This window comes from Pectinophora gossypiella, chromosome Z (assembly GCF_024362695.1).
Source record: "Pectinophora gossypiella chromosome Z, ilPecGoss1.1, whole genome shotgun sequence".
Taxonomy (NCBI): domain Eukaryota; kingdom Metazoa; phylum Arthropoda; class Insecta; order Lepidoptera; family Gelechiidae; genus Pectinophora; species Pectinophora gossypiella.
The window spans coordinates 9,162,395-9,190,382 of NC_065433.1; the positions used below are offsets into that span (position 1 = coordinate 9,162,395).

The 27,988-nt window shown below is 37.0% G+C and overlaps 2 protein-coding genes across 2 annotated transcripts; one reads left to right on the plus strand and one right to left on the minus strand.

Annotated features, from left to right (window-relative positions):
- The first annotated feature begins 708 nt into the window (after nucleotides 1-708).
- Nucleotides 709-27,962, plus strand: LOC126380239 (peptide transporter family 1). Its single transcript, XM_050029504.1, has 13 exons — nucleotides 709-947; nucleotides 14,023-14,101; nucleotides 16,910-17,051; nucleotides 19,752-19,838; nucleotides 20,123-20,397; nucleotides 21,074-21,156; nucleotides 22,355-22,519; nucleotides 24,157-24,282; nucleotides 24,380-24,502; nucleotides 24,629-24,969; nucleotides 26,903-27,122; nucleotides 27,266-27,502; nucleotides 27,753-27,962. Exons 1-13 carry the CDS (start codon nucleotides 927-929, stop codon nucleotides 27,912-27,914), a joined length of 2,061 nt encoding a protein of 686 aa, XP_049885461.1. The 5' UTR covers nucleotides 709-926; the 3' UTR covers nucleotides 27,915-27,962.
- Nucleotides 24,976-26,711, minus strand: LOC126380240 (esterase E4-like). Its single transcript, XM_050029505.1, has one exon. It carries the CDS (start codon nucleotides 26,696-26,698, stop codon nucleotides 24,995-24,997), a length of 1,704 nt encoding a protein of 567 aa, XP_049885462.1. The 5' UTR covers nucleotides 26,699-26,711; the 3' UTR covers nucleotides 24,976-24,994.
- Nucleotides 27,963-27,988: the final 26 nt, after the last annotated feature.

Consider the following 27,988-nt stretch of genomic DNA (forward strand, 5'->3'; position numbering starts at 1 on the left):
GTGTCTATGTTTTGTCTACGGCCTCTCTCTCTGACATGCAATGGCGTAGGGTGTGATGCGTAAATAAAACTCTTTTCTTTACTAAAGTATTTTCTATTTTCTTCCTCTGACCCATAACCCCGAACAACTTACACACATAGGCGTTAATGACATCGTAACGAAAACTTTGGGGTATGATTCAGACCATGATTCTAAGTTAACATCAAGTGGAATTTCCTGTCGGAAAATTCATTAAAATCTTAATGCCTCTTTAAATTATATTCAGTTTCATACTTTTGCGGTGGAAAATTCCACTTGATATCAACTCACAATCACGAACTGAATCATCCCTCTACGTTTTCGTTACTGTGTCACTAAAACCCTGAATGAATTTTCAATTTTCTCAGTTTTCAATTTTAAAAGAATGACGAGATAATTTTAGGAAGAGGAAGAAAATCAATAAATAACGTGTTTAATGTATTTATATGTATGTAAGTAAGTAAGTAAGTATATTATTTATACTGTATGAATTTTAAATAATATAAAATGTGCAAGTAGAGAGATGCGTCGGGTACTGCGCATTGCAGTTGAATGTTTTTCTTTTGCGGGTAGGTGATGTGTTGAGTGTTTTATTGGTTTCTTCGAAGAGGAAAACGATCATCTTCAGCAATAGTAACGCAGCAAGGCCGTCGGGGCGCGCGCAGGCCTCTGTCTCGGTGACTCCAATCCACTCAGTCAAACAACCGTCTGTCAGTAGCGCGCGCATTGACGGTTCGCGCGCTCGCTTCTGCGCAAGCGCAACAAACTATGCCATAACGTCTTAACTTTCTTGCAATTAAATACATTAGCGTTTTTTAAATAGTTTCGAACAATAGTGAAAGTTCATACACTTTAATGTATTTTCTTTTGCTTGTACTTTAAAGCTAAATACTTTAGGAACGTGCGCAATGGACACCAAAACACCCGAGGTTGGTACCAATAGAGTTCTTTTTTTAAGTATAGTTTTAGTTTTAATGCATTTGCGAATTGGTTTTATAATAAATTCTATTAGAGTTCAAAATTGGTGTAAATATGTAGAGTTTTCTACATCACAATAACGACACGCGACATGCCGCTCGCGATTAATGTGTTTTCTTTTTTACATAAATAATGTTGATCCAGTATTTAATATCTTATGTTTTTGTTTACATACTTACCTACACTACACACCACTCACATACACTTACAACACGCTTTACGACATATATATTGGAAAGAGTAACGTTTAAAAAGTAACAAATGTTTTGTGCGAAGGCTGTTGAACTAATGATGAATGATAAATAACCGCTGTGAGTAGGCACACAGTAAAAAATAAACATAACTCCTCGTGTTTTTGTGTGTATATTATGTGGTCGTTAGTTTTCCAAATAGATTGTATTCTAACAAGCAATAAATCTTATTATATTAGTTTGTTTTTACATTTTTAGATTATTGTGTCAATTGCCTACAAAATAACCTGAATGTAAATCTACTAGAAATCCTTGTGCTAAAAAGTAGTTGGGACAAATATGGCCACTACGCGGTAATATTTTGTAGAATTATCATTAATAATGAGGAATTTGCGTTTCGTTCTACTTCTTGGGTTCAATTAGAATGACGCACTAATGTTTGAAATTTATAGATTTCCTATTTCCCGCCCCTGACTAGGTGACTAATATCACCTAATGACGATACGATGCATCTGCGTGTTGCGGTTATATAGAACTATTTTGTTATAAGTAAAATTTAATGTAATTAGTATTAAGATATAGGTATCTCTTGTTAATATAATCCGTAACAAACGAATTAGTTCAGCTAAATATACACATGACCTCGATATTACACATGATCAAACTTCGAATATTTCGTGACTATAAATACTTACATTAATTACAGATACCTATAAATGGTTTCTATTTACATAAGTAATGTTTTATTACAATTAGTGCGTCTCAGCCAGGTGCCCATAAAGTTATGTTATAGGTTAGTAAATAAAACGAAACCTGTCCATTCATACGATTACACAACTCGTAATTTCTGTCGGAAAGTGAATGTGACAATACGGCGCTCTCTCTTTCCAAGGCTTCCCACAAATCTCATTCGGATTTTATTGTACATCAGTAATGTTGTCATTAAACACCTTACCTTATCACTCTTCTACTAACTTACTGCTTTATGATGATCTTGATTATGGAAATCTCTATTGTGAGACGTTATCATACCGGTTTCCACTAACATAGTTACATGTAGAACGAATTAATTAACCTCCAGATTGACGTTCTAAGTATGTGTTACTCTTTTGAGAGTAACTAATTCGTTCTACATGAAGCTCTACGGCTATAATCTTTACTTTAATGGCAAAAATCCTGTCAAAGGAGTGTAAACAAGTCCATAAATTGAACCTGCACGATTCACAATAAATACAGTTTTATCTCTCTCATAAAAAAGTTAACCTGTTCTGTTGAACAAAAGGTACCTAAAACGCGATTACTGTACCGCGACGTTTGACGAGAATAATGCATCTATTATTTATTTATCGCCATCAGACGAAGAGCGTATATTAAATCTGAAAATATATTATACGAGATATTATAGAGTCGCATATTTGAGAATTATCAGAGCGTAAACGACTGTCGCCGCTACTAACCTCTACGTGCTGTACTGCTCTCCAAAGATTGACAACATTCTTAAAATAATGTTAAAACAATCCGACCAATCAATCATCTTTTTAAAACTTTTTGCTTTTTATGGGTCCTAAAATGTTCGGAGGATTTCAAAAATGCGTCGCTTTTTTAATAAAATACGAATATTGCGGTGGGTCATTTTGTGCATTCTCGGCCGTGTGATAAAATTTCCAAACCTGTAGGATATAAATGTAATTTAATGAAACTTTCCGAAAAAAAGTGGCACGAAAAACGGCACATGTTATGTAAACTTGTTTTAAACCATCTGGATTTTGTACTTAATGATAAGAGTAGAATCATCTCGAGTAGTTTGACACATTTTACGTGTGATGGGGCTCTTAAGAAGTAGATATTAGATATCTCTCCTCTTGAAATGATAACAGACCTGTATACCTATATCTTTGTAAGATTGAACACTATTTTTATACGTCGACAGTTATTTTATATTGCTAAGAGTCGTGGTAGCCCAGTTGGTAGAACATTTGACGCACTCCCACGCAGGGCCTATACCAATGATGGGGGGCTGGTTTCCTTTTGCGGGTAAAAAGTCAGACAGTTAGCTTCTGTAAAAAGCTAGACCTGTCAAAGCTTCAGGTTAGGTCAGCGGACTCTGTAAAAACGGGAGGGAGATGATGGTAATAAAGGTAACTTAGTAGGGATTAACAGCTGACTGGTTATCGGTCAAATAGACAATGGGGAGGAACTAGAAGGCCTTATGTAGGCGGCAGCACTGTTGAGTGTTCCTAAATTTTGTCAGATTACCATACTGTCCAGCTAAAATTCGTGATAAATCCTTATATTAATCAAATATATTGTCACTGACGACTGTCTCCTCAACGTTCCCTATTTGCCCAACCAAGTTTCGATTATCAAAATCGTTTGCAGCTTGGCTAACCCGTGCTCTTATTAATATAAGCATATAAGCATACGCATAAGCATATAGTAATATAAGCATACGTAATTATAACAATATTACCTAATTCCTAGACATAACAGCAGTCAACCTAATCAGGACAAACGTTTTTATACCAATAGAAACAACATTGGCATTGGAAAAACTCTACAAACAACTTTGTATACTAACCTCATTGATTATAAAGTTAAGAAAAAGCATAATTTGTGTAGGTAAGTCATTATCCGTGACTATAACAAAGCAATTTGTCTAAAAACAAAGTAATGATTACCTTCAGGACTTAAACGATGCACCTTGACCGAATCATCAGTATTAAAATTTATTTCAACTTAGGAGATTATCGTATACTACGCAATCATAATTTACGCATCTCATTGAAATTAATTAAAACAGGCCATGCGTTTGTATACACTTAAGATGAGATTGCTGCAGATATGCTTCCAGAAACTACTATAAACCCACTAATGAGGCCCATAAAATCAAAGGCACTTAAATGCCATATAGTTTAGCTAATTAGACACGCTTTGAAAATTAATTTTACTAACAAATGCAGCTGCAAATGCCTTAAAATAAATCCAAAAAATGAACGTTGGTGTACTAAGTACTTACTAAGTTACCTTTAAAAACGCTGACGCTGGCTGTTTCTATTTATTCAGCTAAGTAGTGTTCCACTTTCTTAGGATTAGGTATGAAGTAAAATAAAAGAATTATCAAGACAGAAATAGCACAATGGCAAATGACAAAACAATGATTCTGAAGTAAGGTACAAAATCTTGAAAAAGGCACGAATTGGATCATATCTCATAGCGTAAATAATCGCTGAACATACATGGGGGTGTTTCTGGTGGCCAATGGGCCCTTTGGCCACCCAGTATATCAGTTATTTTTGGTTTTCTGAAACCTTGTCAGACTTGGAATTAAGTATAAGTACTTATTTACTGCCTGTGATTTCTTTGGCCTCTTATATTGAGCAAGCTTTTTGTGCTTAAAGTAATACGTGAATATCCCCTCTATGTACCACTCGGTGACGTCAGCCTGGCTATGGCAAACACTGATACAGGTTTTCCTCATGTGTCCACCTTTAACAAGACGTCCTACTTTTCGTAAGCACTTAACAGCATAATTAGCATTGTTTACGAAAATTGTGTGTGCGACCTAGTATATTTATTAACTTTTGTTATCCGCCGGCGACTTCGCGCAGGCAAATTTCGGGTTCGGGTACTTAGCCTGTCACTGACAAGTACATTACCTACAGCTACCCTATGTGTTAATCCAGTGCTTGGTCTTTTAATCCAAATCCGTTCAGCCGTTTATAAGTAAGTAATATTATATTGTCGCATTCAATCATTGGGCACTTTGTGAAAATCACTTTGTGATCCCTAGTTTGGTTAGGACATTACAGGCTGATCACCTGATTGTCCAAAAGTGAGACGATCCGTGCACGTTAAGCCGTTGGTCCCGGTTACTACTTACTGATGTACTAAGTGCTTAGTCGTTACATGAGTCATGTCGGGAGCCTTTGGCGGCTCAATAGTAACCCTGACACCAGGTTAGATGAGGTTGGTAATCCACCTCACAACCCACACGATAGAAGAAGATTGAGTAACGTAGTCCTTGTAACGCTAACGCTATAAGTTACTAAAGTTACCTATGATGGGTGCCGTGCTGGTTAGCGCTCACTTTGGAGTCGTTGCAAAAAACGTTTCTGCTTAGGAGATATTATGTAAACTACCAGAAAAGGAATAAGTAGATTATCAATTTCTTCACATTAACACATCAATATGGCGGCTTAACAGGTTTTATAACGTAATTTTATGGCCATACGTATACGTACGTATGGGTGACATTTAATAAATGTCATCAAATGCGAAACGTAATCTTTTAAGAATAACAATATTTTTTTTGAAAATAACCTAATTTGGACACATTAAAATCTCAATTGTCAAATAGGTACATCTATTGTTATAAATAATTGTATATTACTGGGACCACATACCTATTACTTAATAGTTACTTACTACGTTACTGGAACCTTCATAACATAAAGACCTAATGAATTACGTGACGAGAGACCTAACGAAATAATGACGTGCAGCTAAGTAGGTATCTCGTCAATACTTAGACGATAAAATAAAATGAATGTCTTATGACAAAAAATCCCCGCAGTAAGGCCATAGACCTTTGACAAGCAGGCACTTTAAAGATAACTAACAACTTATGCCCAGATAATAGGTAAATAAATCTTCAGTTATCGTGACGTACCTATTCTGTCGATCATAAAGTTTGCTTTGATTGTGACTAGAAAGTACCTGCTTATTTATATTAGTACCTATTGTACAAAATAAATCTGTTATTGTGTATGGCAGCTGATCCAGGACTTTGGTTTGAAATAGTACTCACTATAGTAGCGTAATATATTACTTAGTGATGAAGGTAGGACAATGCCATCTAGTTACGTTCAAGCACATCCCCGACACTTCATATAAACAACCTCGTTTTACATAGACACCACACATCGACGTTATCGTACACGTGCATCTGTGTGTAACGTCTGACGCCATACGATTGAAGACTAAACTATATCCGAGGGGGTGAGGTAAACCTAGCTCACACGCTGGTGGGGAGCGGAGAGTTGCCGTTTTATCATCATCACTAATTTAAGAGCCACGCTCTTGTTGGTGTAGCATTCTCCATTCTTGTCAGTCAAAGGCCAATTCCTTCACTTTCTTATAAGATACGACGTTCACCTTCTCCTTAATCTGTTCCATGTAAGCTCTTCTTGGTCTTCCCCTTCCTCTCTGTCCTTGTAGCTTTCCTTCTATGATGCCGTTCTATACGTAGTATTATTCCTTATTCTATGGTCCAAGTCAAATTGAGATTTGCTCAGCTCTTTTGATACCTTCTAAGCCTGTGATTAGATAAGTCAGTTATTCTAATGTAATACTTACTCATTAGTAATTCAACTTTCATCCAAGCGTCTACTTAGAAGGCGGTGCGCAAACGCAGTGTTGTTCAAGGCCATAAAACAATCATCCGTTTGCCTTCCATGCCATCACAGGCACAGTTAGATCAAGCCACGCATACTATATTTTATATAAATTGATTGGGTCTGTCGACGTTTCAAGTGTAAATTATAGTGTTGTATAGCAATCAACTGGACGATCTGGACAACTGTAAGACCCTACAATCTCTGGCGTAGTAACATCAATGCGCTCATAAGCTGATTTCATAGAATACTGAGTATATATGATGTAATTGTACTAACATACTCACCTTTGTAACCTTTAAAAGGGTGGGCAAAGCTACAAGTAATGAAGAACAACTTGCAGTCACTGTTGACGCAAAGTCTAAAATAGATATGATGAACCCATGGACGGATCCAGGGCGACAACTGGGAGCAGGTTGGGTCATGAGTGGCCACTGTACTTTTATCTAACTCTCTACGGAGATATCAGGTTGTCTGCGACCTGATGAATTCCCCAAAGTTTCTGACGTAAAAGCTGGAACCGTTCCTGGATGAACCACATGGTGACAGTAACAATTGTCCACCATGTTAGAAAGTACAAAATCCCTCTGTCGGATTGTATGACATATATGTCCGGGAAGACAATTAGATGCATTCAATTACAATATCTCAGTTAACGACGCTTGAGTCATTGCCACATGAGCGCAACATTCTTGAAGACTAAAGCAGAATAAAACTAACCCGTAGCTTAATTTTCAGCCTCAGGCATGGAAACTAAGCCATAAGCAATACAACTAAGCCATATTCAAATTCAAATTCAAATTCAAAAATATCTTTATTCAGTAGGTAACATAGTTACACTTTGAATCGTCAATTTTACATAACGAACGTCTCATCCGCCTAAAACTACTGCAGCTTCTCACAACCTGTATAGCCGGGGAAAAGAAGCTGCAAGAAAAACCTCGGCACAGGGCCCTAGACGTTCTTTAAAAAAATAAAAATAAACATAAAACATAAAATATTGGTATACAATTGAGTAATTTAGCTGCCTAATATCAGTTCTCAGACAGTTAATCCCATGCATTCATATCTTCTAAATAATCACTAACTTTATAATAACCTTTTTTGTAAAGTTTTTGTTTAACTACTGTCTTAAAACAGTTGAAAGGCAAATTCTGAATGTCAATGGGAATCTTATTGTAAAAACGTATACATTGCCCCTTAAAATATTTAGTAATCTTATGTAATCGACTGACTTGTAAAGCAAGTTTATTTTTATTCCTGGTAATACAACTAAGCAATACAACTAAGCCACGCTAAGTGGCCGGTGGGGGAGGGTTGCTCCTTATATTATATTCATTCGTACTATTTCAAGTGGACAGCTAAACCGTACCACTTAAGTATCTATTGCTTAGTTTTGTAAGATTTTGGACAATTTAATCTTTAGTTGCTACTAGCATTGCAATCTTAGATTTATACAATGCACAAAATAAAAACTTGTCATGCCGTTAGACTAGTCAGCCAGTATAATATTAAAGCGTAGCGCACTAAACGTACACCTAATTTTATTGTTGGTAGACTGGCGAATTAGCGGTTGGTACCTCTCTCCAACGGCAACCATTGACTCATCCAAATCTCAGGATTTACATACAGCGGAGGACACTGAACTATGATATTTATTCGTTTGTTTTGTTACTTTTTAATTCCGAACGTGGGTGTACGTACAAATAGACCTTTAAATTACATTTTAAATTAGTAGGTACTATTAAACAGGACGACCAGTTCAGTATAATTATTGATTATATTTCAATAAGATAACATTTTACAATCGTCTCAATGCGCGGTAAGAATTAGATCTGTCAAAGTACGTAAGCTAGTGTTGTGACTTTAATGGGCATAGTGCTGTATCAGTCGATATTAGGTCGATCGATTCTTTTCTATCTAACAGTACCTATCTACTTATTTGTTTCTTAGACCATGCGTCCACTTGATTTACGACCATGCGTCTTATCTCTAACTTAAAAGCACAGGCTGTTGGTATAAAGACATTCCGTTATCTGTTATCATCGAGCATCTGCTAGTATCTCATTATGAAGCTATTAAACGGAAAAGATAAATCTCTCTCCACTCCTACTTAGGACAATAATCAATGTCTCGGTCGCGCAAATATTTTCTTACGATAATTTGACAGTCGTTGCGAATTAGGAAAAGCAGCCTAATTACCTTTTTGATGCTTTAAATAGTCCTTTTTTGAAAGAAACAAACATTTCTTATTTAGGACACCACAGACACGGATTACATTATATATACATTACAATGACATTTCATCAAAGACAAATAACGCACACATGAAACCCACACTCACACATTTTGTACCCCACACTTTATAAAAACGTGCAAAAAATGCGCCGCCAAAATTACGTTCCAAATAGACATCCTCCCGTGAGTGTGAACTCACCCAAAAGTATCCTGGCCTTTTACTAGAAATCATGAATAAAACAAAGATTGAGTATCCAGTTCAAACCAGATTTGCGTGACTCCTCAGAGGAATTCCGAATCAGAGATGAGGCGGCCAGTTACCATGGCAAGTCCATAGAGGGACTTCTATTCATGTTCATTACCAATGATCGGAATTTGAAGAGCGATAATGGGCCATTGAACCTAAGAATTACAAAGTATGAAGAAGGCTTTTTGAATCCCTAAAGAAGTTGTATATTTTTATACTGGGAATATAATATAAATACTTATGACGTCTCGGTTGGTTGGGTGATATATTGTGTAGGAGGTGCTGGTATATATAATAAACATATTGTCATTCCTAAATTTCGTGTATGAAAAACCGAATTCGTCGACTAATTTCAGATTATAGAAATGTCAGACGAGTCTAGAAACGGATTACTGAAATGTCCGATTCTACAATGACAGATTCTATAAATGACAGATTCTACAATTCTTACGATTCTGCAGTTTCCGGAATTATGGAGCCTACAAGTACCAGAAATCAATCAATAATACTTTATTGCACAACGACGTATACAAAGGACATAAACATACGAAAAAAACATAAGCACATTAGGCGGCCTTACTGCTAAAGAACAATTTATACCAGGCAACCTTAGGGTAAAAGAAGTTTATGCATTGCAGCACGGGCTGGTGCAATAAACATAATGATACCAACATAACTAAAAAAATAATAATACCGTAAATAAAAATATATATAAATAAAAACATACATACATGCACACATATCAAAAAACACTCTTAACTGTTCCGATCACTGTTAATTACTAACGAAATTTTAATAGCTGGCCACTATTCCGCTAAAACCTCGATAATTTTGACAGAGGACTAATCATATTATACAGCCTAGTGCTATATATATTTAACAGGAAGATGTATTGTCTTAATTTTGTGCAATGCCAGCAACGTACGCGCTGGATGTCAGAATTTTAAATAGAATAATAATCACTATCACAGAAAAGAAAAAATGAATTTTTGTTTTCGGGTGCCATACCTTCACGTACATACATTTCACGCCGAATTCTATTGATGACGTCATCAGAATTTTTCAAATTATCAAAACAAAATATCGGTCATATCTGATTTGCAATAGTGATTATAATTTCATATGAAACTAGCTTTTGCCCGCGACTTCGTTCGCGTGGAAGGATTTTCCAACTAATTCCCGTTCCTGTGGGAATTTCGGGAATTCCTTTCTTAGTGCACCTCTACCTAAGCTACGTCCCTACCAAATTTCAAGTGCCTAGGTTTAGCCGTTTAGGCTGTGCGTTGATATGTCAGTCAGTCAGTTTCTCCTTTTATTTATTTAGATTTTAAATGTACGGTGCGGTAGAATATTGGGCTGCTTATAGCTTAAGATACCTATAAACCATGAACTTAAGCACTAAATGCATTTTAGTGAAATTAATAGTTATTTACTATATTTTACAGTCAGTACCTAGTTATTGGAATATTTTCCATTGAACACTTATAGCATAATAATATATAACTTAGTAGGTACTTACATTACAGCAACGTAAATGTAATGTATGATACCATATCCTGGAAAACTTGAGAGTTTTCCCTCTTTCTGGCTATTACGGTACTTACTGAAACACATTTATATAGGCTTAGTATTAGAGTTCCATGTCGCTACGGAACTCTGAAATTGATAGAGAGTCCACAGTCACGCGCACATTGGCGCACCCGTTCCGAATTTGGCTCGATAATTGAAGAGCTCCCAGTTAACTTTAATTAACCCTTCTTACAGTTTTGGAGCTGAATTGTGTCGGACTGGTCGCAACCAGTTTGTGAAATTGCCTACCTAGTTACTGATTACTGTACTTTAAACTTTAAGATACCTACAACCGGCACGTGTATCGATTTTTTACTGAATACCTAACGTAATAAGTGGTGCCTATATAAGTAGGTATTATTTTTGAATAAGTATTATTTTGAAAAAGGTACGATACATACAATCGCAGTTTTTGTTTGCAAAACATAAATAGAATCTTGGAATTTTTAAGACTATACAGTGTGTAGTTTTTCGGACCCGACAAACTTTAAGGGATTCTAATAGTAATTTCATCGAGAAAACACCCCATCCCCCAACTTGCGTGTTGGCACTGGCAGCGGCCAGCCGATCAAAACAACTTGTCATAACGTGTCTCAGTCAGGCTCCGCCCCTATCCGATATTTTCCGAAACTTTTATTTCGGATTCGGTTACGGTAGATTTTTTATATCGGATATCCGATAGTTTCGGTTACGGTTAAGGAGCTCCCTAACATAACTGCAACGCGCACTGACGGCCCGATCATCTGCAGTGGCGTCCGGAATAAAAGGACCTCGCGCAGCATAAGCGGCGGCTTGAGCCACGACGGCTGGTATTCTGCGGGCCCTGCCGAGTGTGGCTACGCACTTCGCATAAACAGGCATTACTTATTTACCGACCTATAATTAATACACCAACTATTGTTTTTTTCGCTACAATGAATGCAATAATAACTTCATAAAAATCGTTTTCTCTTTACAAATCGACAATTTAAATTGAAGCAATAAGAAATATAATGTAACTGATGGTTTATGAATATTGATTAAATAAAATGTTCACAGTTTTCGTATACCTACATACCTACACACAAACTGGCGCATCAGGAAATCTCTGCGTAGAATTATTGATTTAGTCCCGCGCAATGCGCAAGTAATTTATTGTGTCACATAAATACATAAACTCACGCCCATAAACCGTAATGGGGTGAGCAGAGCAAAGTAAATAGCAGACAACTTACCTTTGAGTATGATTAACCGCATAGTGACAACTAGTGACAAGTGATCAATCAAAATATTATTTTTGTTTTTGTGTATTCTTGCACTGCAACTACATCTGCCTATATTACCTACCTTTACTTCCATCATAGAGTAAGAACAAACTCAAAATAGAACCTACTTTTCTGATAGGTCATCGCCCTTACCTCCATTTATTTGGGGTCGGCCTTTCCTGTCGTCCTTTTCCATTGTGCACGGTTCAGTGCTAGATTGGCATCTTTATCAGCTTCCTTCAGGTCCTCAGGTTCCTCATGCTCACGTCGTCCGGATACTTTGGGCAAGTTTGACTAGATGGTCATATCCGTACCGCAGGCGGTTTTCCTTCAGCTTAAAAAAAAGGAAAAAAGAAAACACCTCACCTTTATAATTCCTTATAAAGGAATTTATGCGACCAAACTTGTATTATACAGATAGTATTATCATTTATTGATTTCAACAAATCGTTTTGTAGGCACAGTTGTATGTGTAGGTATTTTATTTTACGATATTTATAGTATAATGGGGAGTTAGTGGCTTCCTTCCATTGTATTCGATAACTAGTTTACCTTTTAATTTTAAAATTATAATTTTTATTTAGTATTTTTCATATTATTCAGTCTTATTTTTCTTTTTTCATTCATTGTTTATTTTTGTTGTATTAGTTTTTATATTGTTTTTCTCGCCATACAGCGCATTGGGTTACACTGTAATGTTGTATAATTACCTTTATAAATAAAGAACAATGGCGAGCGCCCATACAAGTTTTTATTTAAGTCCAAATTACAGCGTCTATTCATCAAAAATATCTAAAATGAGTCTATATGTCTTCTTAAACATATTAGTCTTAAAATAAACGCACGGGAAGCCCTAGGACAGAAATTATTATTAGTTTTGTTTTGAAGTTATGTTAACAAGCCATCAGATGATGGCTTATCTTCAGTAATAACACCTTCGTAGGTGTGAAAGAGAAAGAAGATATGTGGAAGAAGAATTAAGAACATTTATAGTGGTTAGTTTTAAATTAAATGTTAAAATGAACAAGTTATCCAGCTGTTACTCCATACTAGACATTGATTTGAACTATCTGATCTTAAAATACGCATGATACAGGACTGTATAAGTAATAGGTAATTTAAAGTTTTACACTTTCCACACAGAGGGGGTGGTACCGGGGGTTAAGATATTATTTTTCGTGTTTCAGTTTGTTTGTGTCATCTTAACACTGCAAATGCAAAGGCATTATAAACTAACGAGTTTATAAGTCTGGTGAGATTGTAAACTAACGAAAAATTGTAAACTGGTAAAAAGTACATGTTAACGTTACGTATCCAAATTTAATTCGATAATTTATAATGAATGAATGAATGAATGAATAATAATTTATTTCGGATTTGAAATCCATAGATGTTAGTAAGTACAAAGTAACTTAAACAATAATAATGCGCGTGCTAAATTTAAGTTTTAACGACGGTGTCTACAATTTGACGTTGACATAGTATAGTATATATATATATATATATATATATATATATATATATATACACATACTCGTAGTGTATATATGTATGTATATACACGCGTGCTTATAGAAATACGGGGGTGGACGATGTGGTGTATGTGAGAAAGTTGTTGGACGTTGCTTTATTAACCGCGAGTAAACTTAGTGTCGAATATTTATTTTATTACAGACGTACCAATTCACGCCTGTATATAGTCACTGTGTGTTACCGCCCACAGGCTTGTTGCTTGTTTCTCTAACGGAGACCACCACCGGTTCGAACCAACGTGTGAAAATCTATTAATTTCCCATGTTGCCTCGACCATTATAGACGCTGTTATCACGTCGGTGTAACAGAAAGCTCGGTGAAGCGTGGATACTCAATCGGGAATATTGTCGTGCGCTTATGTTATATGTAATGTTAACTCAGTCCCTGTCATGGCGAACAGAGCCATATATTATCTATCGCTGAAAACTTAGACACATTTAGATTACTTATAGTCCTGTGATGAATATATTAGGATTAGGGTGAACGATGATAATTTTGTTTCATCTATCTAAGGATGTATAAACTCGTCATGTGGCTCTTTCCACCCCAATAGTGTTTAGAGGCGTGTTATCGTGTAAGTGGAGGTAGTAATAGTATAAGTTTATTTTCAGAAACTCCCGTATCCGAAGGCTGTTGGATTTATAGTCACGAATGAGTTCTGCGAAAGATTTTCATACTATGGAATGCGAAGTAAGTAAAAACAACTACTTATTAACATTTTCTGTGCATTTGTGTTCGTTTCTGATTACTTACTTACTGAAATTATGAAAAAGGATAAAGTAGTCATCTGAAATACCTATACTAAGAATATAATTATTAGGTTTATAATGTATATTACGTATATAAAATACTTATTAAAACAGCTATAGCTATCATATAAATACAGGACTTGAGTTAATATCAAGAAGAATTTTCCATCGCAAAGGTATAGAATTGAAAATTATTGTAAAAACTAAAAAATCATGAATTTTCCGACTGAAAATTCCACTTGATAACAACTCGGAATCATGGTCTGAATCATCCCTCAAAGTTTTCGTTACGATGTCACTCACCCTATATATCCTATTGATAAGGTAGCTATTGTTTTAGTACATAAAATTTGTAAACTTTGTTTGTGGCAAAAGAATAACGATAGTCATCAACTAACTTCTAACTTGCCAGGGACAGGTCCGATTGTAATGATGTTTTCTTTTGTAGGGGTAGATTATTATATGATTTAAAATCAGAAACATCTTGAGTGAGGAAAATCAATATTTCGGTCATATAAAAAAATGTTTGATTTTTTTATTCCAACGAAAAATGGATTGAAAGTGCATTTCTGGTTCTGTACAGAGGCAGCTTCCGATTAGTACCCCTAAACCGTTTTCGCGTCTGTCCGTTTGTCTGTCAGAGGGTCTCAAAGTTCAACCTTTAAAATGTTGTTTGATGTAACTTTGTACGGAAAAACCAAACCGAGTTAGCTATACGTGTCAAAACAAATAACACCACAAGCTTAGCAGTTAAAATATTTCTACTATCAGTAACATTCCACGCCGCAGATTCTTACGAAACAGATAGTTTGCCGTTGGATACCGATATCACCGTCATCATGATTGTGTGCCAATGACGATATTTGGCACAAATCTTATCGCGGGTTTTGAAATTTCAAAGGTTCAATCGCAGATTTTTCGAATATACAGTGTCAGTGACATCGTAACCAATACTAAGGGGGATGATTCTTATCAATTTAATACTTATCAAGTGGAATTTTCCGTCACAAAATTCATGACTTTTTTAGTTTTTATTTTTATTATTTTTAATTCTATACTTTTGCGGTAGAAAATTCCACTCGATATTAACTCAGAATAATGATCTGAATCATCCCTCTTAATATTCGTTACGATGTCACTTACGCCCCGTGCAAGTACATCAGATAGCCATACAAGTAGGTATGGGCGTTAGTGACACCGTATCGAATATTGAACCACGATTCTGAGTTAATATCAAGGGGAATTTTCCGTCGCAAAATTCATAAAAAAAATTGAGTATTTTTAAATTATTTTCAGTTCAATACTTTTGCGAAAATTCCACTTGATATTAACTCAGAATCATGGCCTGAATCATCCCTCGAAGTTTTCGTTACGTGTCACTAACACCCTGTATATATCTATAATATTTTCTCATGCATCATGCAGGGCAATGCAATGTTATAAAATATGCTTCGCCCGAACAAATAATCGAAATTAATTTTCATGCTCCGGGTACGCGTAAGTAGTTAATGCCATAATCTGAGGCGAACATGCAATAAGTCACGTCTTGATATAAAGTCTTGATGCTAAATGGGCATCAGGGTAAATTGTAGTCACTAGTAACATAATGATGTCAGTCAGTTCCGCCCTCCGTGGTCCAGTGGTTGAGCATTGGGCTCACGATACCGAGGTCCTGGGTTCGATTCCCGGTGGAGACATATCACAAAAATCACTGTGTGGTCCCTAGTTTGGTTAGGATATTACAGGATGATCACCTGATTGTCCGAAAGTAAGATGATCCGTGCGTCGGAAGGCACTTTAAGCCGTTGGTCCCGGTTACTACTTACTGATGTAAGTAAGTAGTCGTTATATGACCCAATAGTAACCCTGACACCAGGGTTGATGAGGTTGGTACTCCACCTAATAACCCACACGAGAGAAGAAGACAGCTTTCACATTTTTAGATTGGAATTCAGGTAAAACAGCTTGGCGGGAAGTGGGATTTCGTTTGCGGTTCCTATACAATACCGTCCCGCTATCCTGGCCCTAGGATAAACCAAGTACTTACATAGTAGGTACTTAGTAGGAACGTATCCATTTCTTATTTCGGGGCAATTTAATCAAATCATTGTAATTCTAAACCGCCCAACCGACTGTTAGCATCGATTGACGCCCGCTACAGAAACAATTTAAAATATGATACATGCGGGCGTTTAACATTACGTAACTACTTATAGACCTACTTATATGATTAAATCCCACAATATAATTAATAAAATACCTAATATTTAAATTAAATATTCTCAAAGAATAGACAGTGCATGTTTGTCTAAGTATAAAACTCCGTCATCATAGCAGAAGGCGGTTCTCATTGTTGATAGTATAATATGAAAGAATTCAAAAACTCACGTGATTTATGACAAAAGAAAAATGGACAATGCATGTCTACAATTCCAGTTTTAACGAAAACTTCTTTTAATGACCTAGATGTTTTCACAATGAAAATGTTATACTATATTTACGGAAAATAATCAAATACTTACTTGTAAGTTAAAAGGTCGCGTATTTATTTGAAGCTTGAGAAAAGCGATACCGGGAGCGTTCCGGGCTACGTTTAATTTGTAAGTACTTGTAGTACCGCATATGCACGCTTTCAGACTAACATCCGCGACGGTTTTACTCAAATTTCCACTAGTTCTCGACCCGCAGCGCTTGCGGTATCGCTGTGTTGCATTGACCTTTAATAGGTAGGTGATGGTGTTTGTTGCAGCAATCCTCTCGCTGTACCTGCGAGACAAGCTGGGATACAGCGACAACGGCGCGACAGTCATCTACCACACGTTCACCATGTTCGCCTACTTCTTCCCTCTCATCGGAGCCATGATCGCCGACGGATGGCTCGGCCGGTTTAGGTAAACTTTGTTCACTTCTTACGTATACCTAGACTCCATTATTTTTATTTTTTATTTGTTTTATTATTATTATACACACATACATAAACTCACGCCTATCTCCCACCGGGGTAAAAAGATACTATAGAATTCTATTTGCTTCGATCCTGACACACTTCTCTTGCTTCCTCCACATTCATCAATCGCTTCATACACGCACGCCATCCATTATTCATACATTATTATAGTGTTGGTTTTTGTCAATAAATAATTTATAATACTTCTACTATAAATACCTACTTACATAGAAACTCACGCCCCTAATCCCTAATGGAGTGGACAGAGCCACACTCAATGAATAGAGAACATGCAGTTGATGCAGTTACTTTGGGGCACTATGAACCGTAACAATATATGAATAAATGATGAATATGATAACGGGTGATCAGCCTATTCTAAAATATAATGATCAAATGATTTAGAAAGGACACACACAATGCTTTCGTCCTCTTTTGTGACACACGAGTAAGATCCAAACATGAATTAAGTAAATAAACTTTATTACCTGCACAAAACTTACATTGGTAGTTCGAAAACAAATTCGACAATCATTAGTTTAGGCCTGTGCTGGATTCAAACCTGCAACCTAAAAGTGACAGGCAAGCGTTCTACCAACTCGGCTACCACGACTTCACCATATAAGTAGTTAAATAAAGAATGAAAATAATTAACGTATCAGTAAGTAGTGAAGTACATGGGTCGTTCTTCTTTTTTATCGACAATAAAAAGACATTTTCTCGATTTATCGGATTTAACATCTTTAAAATTATACCGACAATAAATATTTTAAAACATCATATAAAGATGTGTCTGTAGAGGACTATTTAGTGGTTCTCTTTATCTTGGTAACATACTTTTCTTTGCAGGCGCATTCCAAAAAATATTGTGACAGAGTGGCCCTTTTCATCGGAGACAGCATTTCAATTTACCACTCTGTCACATAATTTTGTAAAAAATGATCAAGCTACGTTAATAACTAATTGAGGAACCGATTAGTATTTTGCTTGTATTTTGAGTATAATAAGATAACTATATTTTTGGACAATCAAAACATGAAATAAAATTCTAAAACATAACTTATCAGAAGCAGAACGAAGGACAGATCATTGTCGATAAAAAAGAAGAACGACCCACATACGTATTGTGAGCTATAGTAAGGACAGTGACTTGTATCGATAAGAGATAACGTTTAATAACCTCATAAGGACTTTAAACAAGGAGAGGCAGTATAATATATGAACAACTATTATGATTATGTTTAATGACCGACTATTCTAGTTTAAAACTTACATACTTACACGATTTTAAAAAGAAAGAAAAATGTTGCGTTGCTCTGCCCACATAAGTATAAATAAGTACGTATATACACTAACATCCTGTATAGAGACTGCTTACAGCCGAGGTCTATACGTATGGGATGTGTACACCTATCAATATTTATGGACCTGAATATAGGGTACTAGCTTTTGCCCGCGACTTCGTCCGCGTGGCGTGTTATAAAAGAGAGATCTTTGTGTGTGTGGGAGGTGCATATCAAATTTCAAGCATCTAAATTATGCAGTTTAAATTTTTTCATACAATATTAAATTTATTTCCCGCTAACTCCCATTTTCAAAATACAGCCATAACTAAAGTTTATTTACTAAGGTATGCATACATGCTAGATTAAAAAACATCTATCTTACGCGGTTTCGATTTTATATACAAATGTTTCTTCCCGCTAACTCCCGTTCCCGTGGGAATTTTGCAATATCCTGTTGCAACTAAGCTTTAACTAAGGTACCTGCATGCCAAATTTCAAGCGTCTAACTTAAGCGGTTTAGATTTTTCATACAAAAGGATTTTCCCGCTAATTCCCGTTCCCGTGGGAATTCCTTTCTTAGTGCACCTCTACGGTATCTAAGCTACGTCCCTTCCAAATTTCAAGTTCCTACGTTTAGCCGTTTAGGCTGCGCGATGATATGTCAGTCAGTCAGTTTCTCCTTTTATATATTTAGAATAATTTACATGTTTACAAATTAAGACCCAAAATTATTATTATTATTATTACTTACAATTAAAAACTACTTTAATTATTTTTACAACATTATCATGAATATTATCTGCGAAAAGGGAAAAAAATAAAAAACATTTTTATTAAACAAATAGCGACCGGCACGTCGTTACTACCCGGAACAAAAATAAACTTGCATGTCAGTCGACTACATACGTACTTACTTATAGAGTGTTATAAGTACTTAAAAGTTTTCTACAATTCTAAATAAGTAGGTGGTACTTACTGGATGGATAAATAGTATGCGGGAATTAACTGCGTACTTACTTAATTCATCATGTTCATCTTAGAACGAATATCAAGAGTGGCTGCGAACTCTTGCAAAAGTATAGAATTGAAAATAATTAAAAAACACGAATTTTGCGACGGAAAATTCCACTGGATTACTCAGAATCATGGTCTGATTCGTCCCTCAAAGTTTTCGTTACGATATCACTAACTGGGCAAACTGGGGACCCTCAGGCCTGTTGTCTTAGACGTTGTACCCGGTGAGAGCCTTCAGGGCTCCCCAGTTGTTTGGCCAAGTAGTTAAAGCCACGTAAAAAAAAAGATGTCACTAAAATGCTGTCTGTGTGTTTATTTAATAATGAAGTGAATGTTTGTTTCAGAACAATCCTGTATTTGTCGCTAGTGTACGCGGCCGGCAGCGTACTAATATCAGTGACGGCCATGCCACCAGTGCCATTCCCACAACTGTGCGTATCTTAAGTCTCCATACACTGTTCATAGTTATTTTCACACTTAAATATGCGTAAAGAGTAATAGCATATGAGGGTACCATGCATAAAAAGAATGGCTTGCCATAGCACGGTCGGGAGAATTTAGATTTCCACGTTCCACGACTGATCACAGCGTTCTCGTTAAATACTTAAATATACTCACTAAGTATAATAAGTACTTTACTTCAATAGTAACGTAACTACGTAGTGTTTCCATTCTTTCTCGTACGTCATTTTCAGTGTGCATTCTTAAATTCCAGGCCGTTCACAATAATAGCGTTGCTACTAATAGCATTTGGTACGGGGGGTATAAAACCTTGTGTGTCGGCGTTTGGCGGGGACCAGTTCAAGTTACCAGAACAGGAGAAATACCTGGGTTACTTCTTCTCTCTCTTCTACTTCGCCATCAACGCTGGCAGTCTCATCTCTACGTTCCTAACACCCGTGTTGAGGTCAGACGTTCATTGCTTCGGAGATGACGACTGCTATCCACTGGCGTTCGGCGTGCCCGGCGTACTAATGGTGGTGTCTATAAGTAAGTATTTTACTGATCCCCAGTTTGGTTAGGAGATTACAGGCTGATCACCTGATTGCCCATAAGAAAGATATGCTTATGGTGCTTCGGAATGCACGTTAAGCCATTGGTCTTACTATTTCCTGATGTAAGAAAGTAGTCGTTACATAAGGCATGTCAGGGGCCTTTGGCGGCTCAATAATAACACTGACACCAGGGTTGACGAGGTTGGTAATTCACCTCACAACCCACACGATAGAAGATTTATTTTACTTTAACAGCCTTGCCCTGTATAGGTATGTTATTCTAGCATAACATAAACAGTTCATGTAGGTTCACAAGCCACCCCTGAAGGTCCACTGTGGGTTGATGGAGGAGCTTTTTACGGCTAATAACAGGGAAGCACGGAGTTATTCTACTTTTTCGAATCATTGGGCGATGAACCTGCAATGTCCTACCCAAACAAAGGCACAACTGCACACCCGACTCCATCGACTCCAGACCACGGGTCTTCTCATAAAACAGATCACTGGTGGTGTAGTTACTAATCACTGTCTGTTGTGGTTAGCTTAGTAAATAATACAAGCGGCGCAATTTGCTATTATTTGATCCATAAACGTGAATACTTATTTTCGACATATCCACTATATCTATGTAACCATACACACTAATTATGACATTCTTCTCTTTCTTTTAGTTTTCTTCATCGCTGGAAGAAAGCTGTATGTGGTAAAGAACCCAGCTGGGAATGTTCTTGGGAAAGTTGCATCGTGCATCGGGGTGAGTCCACAATTTCGTTACGTTTTAATTTAATCCCCCCTATTCCCAGTAGTTTTACCGAGTAGTCTTACCAGTTGAACTATTGGATTTCTACCCAATAGACTTACTGGTAAGACCACTGGGAATTCCCCAGTCTAAGTCATTAGTAAAAGTAACATTAATACTTCAATGAGATTTGGCCGGACATGATTGTCTCATGCAACACGTGCGGTGACCTTGGATCGTCAAGCATTGTGGGCCTCATGATACCTAGTTGTAGAACTCGAAAGAGATGGCCTTACAACTTGAACGTTTACCGGAGGGACTGGCCGGAGCAAGCCATTTGCCTAGCAGTGGGATCTTATAGGCTAGATTATATTTTTAATCTTATAACTGAGTCATTGAGCATAATGTACTTTTGAAATCTAATCTCGTCATTTTAACTATTATATTCAATAATATTTAACAGCCTCGGTGGTCTAGTGGTTAGAGCGTTAGGCTCACGATCTCGAGCTCCGGGTTCGATTCCCGATGGGGACATTGTCGAAATCACTTTGTGAGACTGTCATTTGTTTGGTAAGGACTTTTCAAGCTTGAATCACCTGATTGTCCGAAAAAGTAAGATGATTCCGTGCTTCGGAGGGCACGTTAAGCCGTTGGTCCCGGCTATTAGCCGTAAAAACACCTCCACCAATCCGCAGTGGAGCAGCGCGGTGGAGTATGCTCCATACCCCCTCCGGTTGATTGAGGGGAGGCCTGTGCCCAGCAGTGGGACGTATATAGGCAGTTAATATATTCAATAATATTTATTATTATATTATAAAAATTCTATCCTAGTGCGAATCGGACTCATAAACCAAAGAAACAGCAAAAAAATTTTATAAGAATTTCCAGCTACCTATAATGATGAAATGATTTATCTGGTAGGATAACTACTTCAGGTAACTATTAGAAATAAACAAACAATGAAAGCAATGAAATCAAATAAATATTAAATAGGAGTGAAATTAATGAAGAGCTAATAAAACTGTCATAATTTCAATCTGCCGTAGGCACGTGGACGTAACACCGCAGTGACGTAAATATCATAAAACTAGCAATTACTAGGTAATTCATAACTACTCATTAACTGTTTTAGGGTGTGATCTTTATTAAACACAGTACGTTTTTAAAGCAATAAGCTAGCTTGTAATGTACTTAATCATATTTTTTTTTCCAGCACGCTTCGCTGAAGTCCTGCAAAACAAAGGACAAACGCGAACATTGGTTGGATCATGCCGATGACAAGTATGACAAGGGCCTGATTGAAGATATCAAGGGACTGCTCAGGGTCCTTGTGCTTTTCATACCTCTGCCAGTGTTCTGGGCGCTGTTCGACCAACAGGTACGCTAAACTAACCTAAAAAGTAAAAACTAACCTTTAAAGATTTAACGAAGCGATACCGTGGGGGTTTTTTTGTTTTGGTTTTCCCCGAAGGGCAAAGCAAAGGGAACTACAGCCATGTGTTATGTATTTTTTTTCGTGATGATAATGGAATGATGAAGGGTAATGACGCTGAATGATTAAAACTAAGCCTCACCCTCGGAGCAGACTCCTACTCCGAACCCTAAACGAATTAACTCAAAAGTCCGCATAAACTTTCGAGTAAGAAGCGGTTTGTTGGCACGAAGCGAAAATAGAGTAGGTACACTTTGTTTATTGAATATTCCGATATTATAATAACACTGTCGCGAATGTTTTCTGACTAACTTAATGCGATCATTAACCACAAAACACCACTTCGTATTTTTTATTGATTATATAGATTATACAATGGAGAAAGCAACCGTCCCGTTCCCGTTTCCGCCAAAAAGTCTCGATACTGTGAGGGTTGTGGGCGGGTGCGCGAGATTTTCGATTTATCCCATTTGAGGAAGGCAAGGGACAAAAATCCATACCGCCTACACTCTCGTATGTTTTTGAAAAAAGCCGAAGCCAAAGTTGTCTTTCTTCTTGTCCAGCGACTAAAAGTTAGTCAAGCTTTACTATTCGAACGTTAGTGCGCAATCAATAAAGATTTTTATTTAAAGAATAATATAAATCTTAATTATGTGGAATGAAGTACTATGTTTTTCCTTGTAACTGTAACTATAAAAATAATACAATCATACAATACAATATCATATTAAGAATGTAGTTAGTGACTTTGTAACGAATACTGACGGGGATATCAAGTGGAATTTCCTGTCGGAAAATTCATGAAAATGTTTGTGTTTTTTTTTAATTATTTTCAGTTCCATACTTCTGCGACGGAAAATTCCACTTGATATCAACTATGTGGAGCACCCTAAAAGTTTTAGATACGACGTCACTAACACCCTGTATTTATTTTATACCACTTATTTAATACCTAAATAATATATAACAATATAGTAAATACCTGAGATGAACAGAAATCCAATCTCCGGTAACGTTGGCAATAGGTGGTTCACGTTCAAAGACAACAGCGCAATAGGTACTATCACCACACAGAACTTGATTAATACGCAAACGTTAACCCAACTATTAACTAGCACGTTGTGGAGTAAGTAATTGGATCAACAATGGCGACGATACAATAAGGGCCAACACCTATCATTGCCGGTTATCCGGCTAGCGCCCATGAGCAAATTAAGCAGTAGCATCTGACGGCTTCAAGTTGCCTAGGTATACTAACTCTGATATGGACTTCCTTCATAGAAAAGACGTCAACGAAATCATTGTTTTTTTCCATATGTTTTATGAAACTTATTTAAATAGTCATTTCTGAGAAACGCGTATACAGACAAACGCTTGTTGTTGTGGAGTATGCTCCATTCGCTCTCCGGTTTGATTCTGTGCCAAATTTCATATGTGTATGTTTATACGTGTTTAGAACCCCACATAGACCAACGTTGGGGTTTCCCTGTTGAAGGAGTATGCTCCATACAATCAAACTGCAGAGCGAATAGAGCATACTCCACCACGCTACTATGACAAGTACTAGCTAAAATTCGTTGCAGGGGTCTAGATGGACCTTCCAGGCCGACAGAATGGAACAAGACATCGGCAGTTGGACACTGAAGGCAGATCAAATGCAAGTGCTCAACCCATTGCTCATTCTCATATTCATTCCTCTGTTTGAAGTGGTAAGTATACGGCGAAATGTTTTTACAATCTTTTACGTATTTTGTAAGTACGTGACAATATGACAAGAAGTCATAACCAGCTTTTACCCCTTTACAGGCAATTTATCCTTTCTTATCATGGTGTAAACTGGTAAGAAAACCATTGCATAAAATGGTGTGGGGCGGTATTTTAGCTGCCTGCGCGTTCATCATCTCGGGCATAGTAGAGTTACAATTATTGGTGAGTTATTACTATATACCTTTCTTTTGAGTCATTTCTTAATAATCTTTTTGATATTTATTTTACTAATTATTTCATGGCGTACAGAAATATTTTTATTTAAGTGTAAGTACTAATGATTTACAGCCAACCTACGGTACGCCGGTATCAGAAGGCCTGGCCCAGCTGAGAGTGTACAACGGATATCCATGCAACTTCACATTAAAAATGGCCGACACGATGGATAACAATATCAGTATTATAATCGGACCCTTGGGTGCGTACGAAAAGTTAGACATAGTGACCGAGAACGAGAAACAATTGTCATACTCGCTAGAAGGAGCACCGAACACAGAATGTTCAAATATGGCATTCAGCTCCTACTTCCACTTAAAGGAAAAGACTGCAAATTCCTATTTCATTTTACACGAGCGAGTACAAAGCTTCGTCGATAATAATGACAAGGCTATTGATGGAGTCAATGTTAGGTAAGTTAAATACCTACAAGTTTCGCTATAACTCATCACGTTTATTTCCCTTACAACGCTCTGGCGCGTAATAATCGTCATAAATGCGGTTCCAAAACGAAAACATTTTCTCTTCTACTTTTGAATCAATTAATTTGCTTGTTCTACTTATCAGTAAAACGTTATCGTTCTTGGAGGTCATTGGTAACCATGTAACGTTGGCAAAATATGGCCGCGGCGTGGGTTTTCCGGTTCTCGCGAAGTTAGCCCACACTTCCGCCATTTCCTTAATAAAATGTTTATCGCGATCATTGTCGGTATCTCTCACTTGCACGTAGCCCTCCCACAGCGGCTCACATTTCGTCAGGTAGCACACTTCGTCGCCATTGGCTGCTCCTTTAGCTTTAACGACTATATCTGGCGTCGATGAAGCCTTCATCGCATTAAATTTTCCAACATAGTTAAACTTGTATACGTATATTTCATTATTAAATCGCCCTGTTAAGGTTTTGATGAACTTATAGACAGGATATTTTCTCAAATCTGATGCATATCGCATGAAATCTTGAATCGAAGCCTCTGAAATATGACCGTTAAAATATTTCTTTTTTATTTTGTCCGCTATTTCGACGTACGTTTTTGACGTATAGTTATAATGACATGCGGATGGGAATGGTACCATGAACTTGAAAAATGAATTCAACGTGTTGAGGATATGTGGATGACGCAAAAATGGTATTATTTCCGATATGCTCTCTTGGCTATTGAAACCAATCATGAGAGGAATCTTAATTTCTAAGGATTGTGTATATGGGCTGACAGAAATTAATGACTTATTCGATTTCAATTCAATGATTGGTGAAAATGGAACTACAGGTTTCTGAAAGTTTATCCAATCCTTTTTAGTGTAAATCTTCGATGATGCTGTTATAATGTCTTTACTTGATGCAGTCACTAAATCTTTAGAAAAAGATATTTTCACTTCTTGCTTCAGTTTTTCTCTTTCTTTATTATGATCACTTTGAAATATTGAGGGAGAAAATAAACTCCCACTTTGAAGAATCATCTTTGAAAATAACTTATTCGATTTTGACAATAAAAGTAGTGTCAGATAAGTACCAGCTGAATCACTGCCCATAACAGTTATTTTTTTTTCATCTCCATCAAACTGTTTGATATTTTTTTTTATCCACTTCAGAGCCATGACTATATCTTTGAGTCCCATATTAGCATTTGAATCTGTTTCATTGATTTTCAAGAAGCCGAAAGCATTCAACCTGTGAGTTAGACTTATGAAAATGACGTCATTGTCTACTAGAAAATCTCCGCCGTGGATGTGACTGAAACTAGACGTAAAGGCATACCCGTGGATCCAGACTATAGTCGGCTTTAGGCTGCTTACTCCGTCCTTAGGTAGAGACGGCGTATAGATATTTAAGTAGAGGCAGTCTTCTACGCCGTACAGCGCGTGTCGATGTGTTATGTGTGCCTGTGCACATGCGCCGTGGAACGGTGTACTTGCATCGTAAGGACGATCCCATTTCTTAGCAGACTTGGGGTTTTTAAATCTCAAGTGCCCTATAGGTATCTCAGCGTATGGTACTCCATAGAACGCGTAGTGTAATCTTCGATCAAATACTGTGGCCGCTCTAATGCCTACTAGCTTTCCTTGTTTCACTTTCACTTCCACTTTGTGACATTGTATCCGAAGGAGCAGCGAGAGAACAAGAACAACCGTCCCACGATACATCACTCATCTTTGCCCAAAATACATTGAAAACAAAAAAAATCATTTTCAGAACACGTAATGTTATCAACAGAAACAAAATTAAATTCACTCAACTGTCAATTGTTTTGGTTTTCCGCAAAATTAAAAGGAACCTGTTTGTCAACCTTGAATTGGTAGGTTTATGTTGAAAGTAGAAATACTTAAATCTTGATACTTCCTTTACAGATTTTTATCCAATATTCCAAAGGTAGCTAATATAACCATAGAAGATGTGAAGAAAAATAGAATAAAATTAAATATTACAAGTGACGATTTTAATCAGAAAAAGATTGAGAGAGGAACATATGATGTTATTATCGACAATCAAACTGTTATTAGAGATTTTGCTTTCAAACTGGGAGCTGTTTACACGATTAATGTACATAAAGACAATGAACAAACATACGTGAGTATTTCGTAGCTTTTTTTTCATCGTATGTATACCATTCAAATACATAAATTGTCTTTTTAAAACAATATTACATGTATCCTGTGGCTCAGACATTTAAATTATTGCTTAGATTTTCATGTTTCTATTCATCGTTCTAGCATGCAAACCCGGTGATGATAACGCCGGCAAATAGCGTCCACATACTGTGGTTGATTCCGCAGTACGTGGTGATTACAATGGGTGAAGTGATGTTCTCAGTCACCGGCTTGGAGTTCTCCTTCACCCAGGCCCCGGCCAGCATGAAGTCCGTCCTGCAGTCCGTGTGGCTGCTCACCGTGGCCTTCGGAAACCTCATCGTCGTCCTCATCGTCGAAGGAAACTTCTTGGATGCGCAGGTTCGTAGACAAACTCTTCTCATGTGGATTCTCTGAGCGTCACCAAATCTGATCTCAATTGTTATTGACCCACCAAAGGGCTGTCTGGCTCATAGCTCGAAAGCAATTGGCCTGACATGATATACTTAATCAATATCCTTCAACATGAGTGTTAGCCTGTATCAGTTCATTACTGTCACCTAACTACAAGGTCTCATTTACGAGAGTTCATCAAAGCATGGTTATGATATGGTAATTTTCATAATTTCAGTGGAAGGAATTCTTCCTGTTCGCGGGGTTGATGCTGATCGACATGTTGATCTTCATGCTGATGGCGTTCCGGTACAAGTATGTGGAGCTCCGGTCCAGCACCGAAGACCTCGCAGTGGAAGAAATCAAGTTACCAGAGAAACTCCCGCAAGCCGACAACTAGCCCAGTATCAATAATTTTATTATTATAAATTAAACGTTTTGGTTACAACGACACTTGTTTCCTCTTACCCAATT

Excerpts from the sequence above, each read along its gene's own strand:
- LOC126380240 (XM_050029505.1), bottom strand. The coding sequence starts at position 26,698 with ATGTATCGTGGGACGGTTGTTCTTGTTCTCTCGCTGCTCCTTCGGATA.
- LOC126380239 (XM_050029504.1), top strand. The coding sequence starts at position 927 with ATGGACACCAAAACACCCGAG. Across the intron at positions 19,839-20,122 it reads CCAGTGCCATTCCCACAACT|GCCGTTCACAATAATAGCGT; the intron begins GTGCGTATCTTA and ends CTTAAATTCCAG. Across the intron at positions 27,123-27,265 it reads AAGACAATGAACAAACATAC|CATGCAAACCCGGTGATGAT; the intron begins GTGAGTATTTCG and ends TCATCGTTCTAG.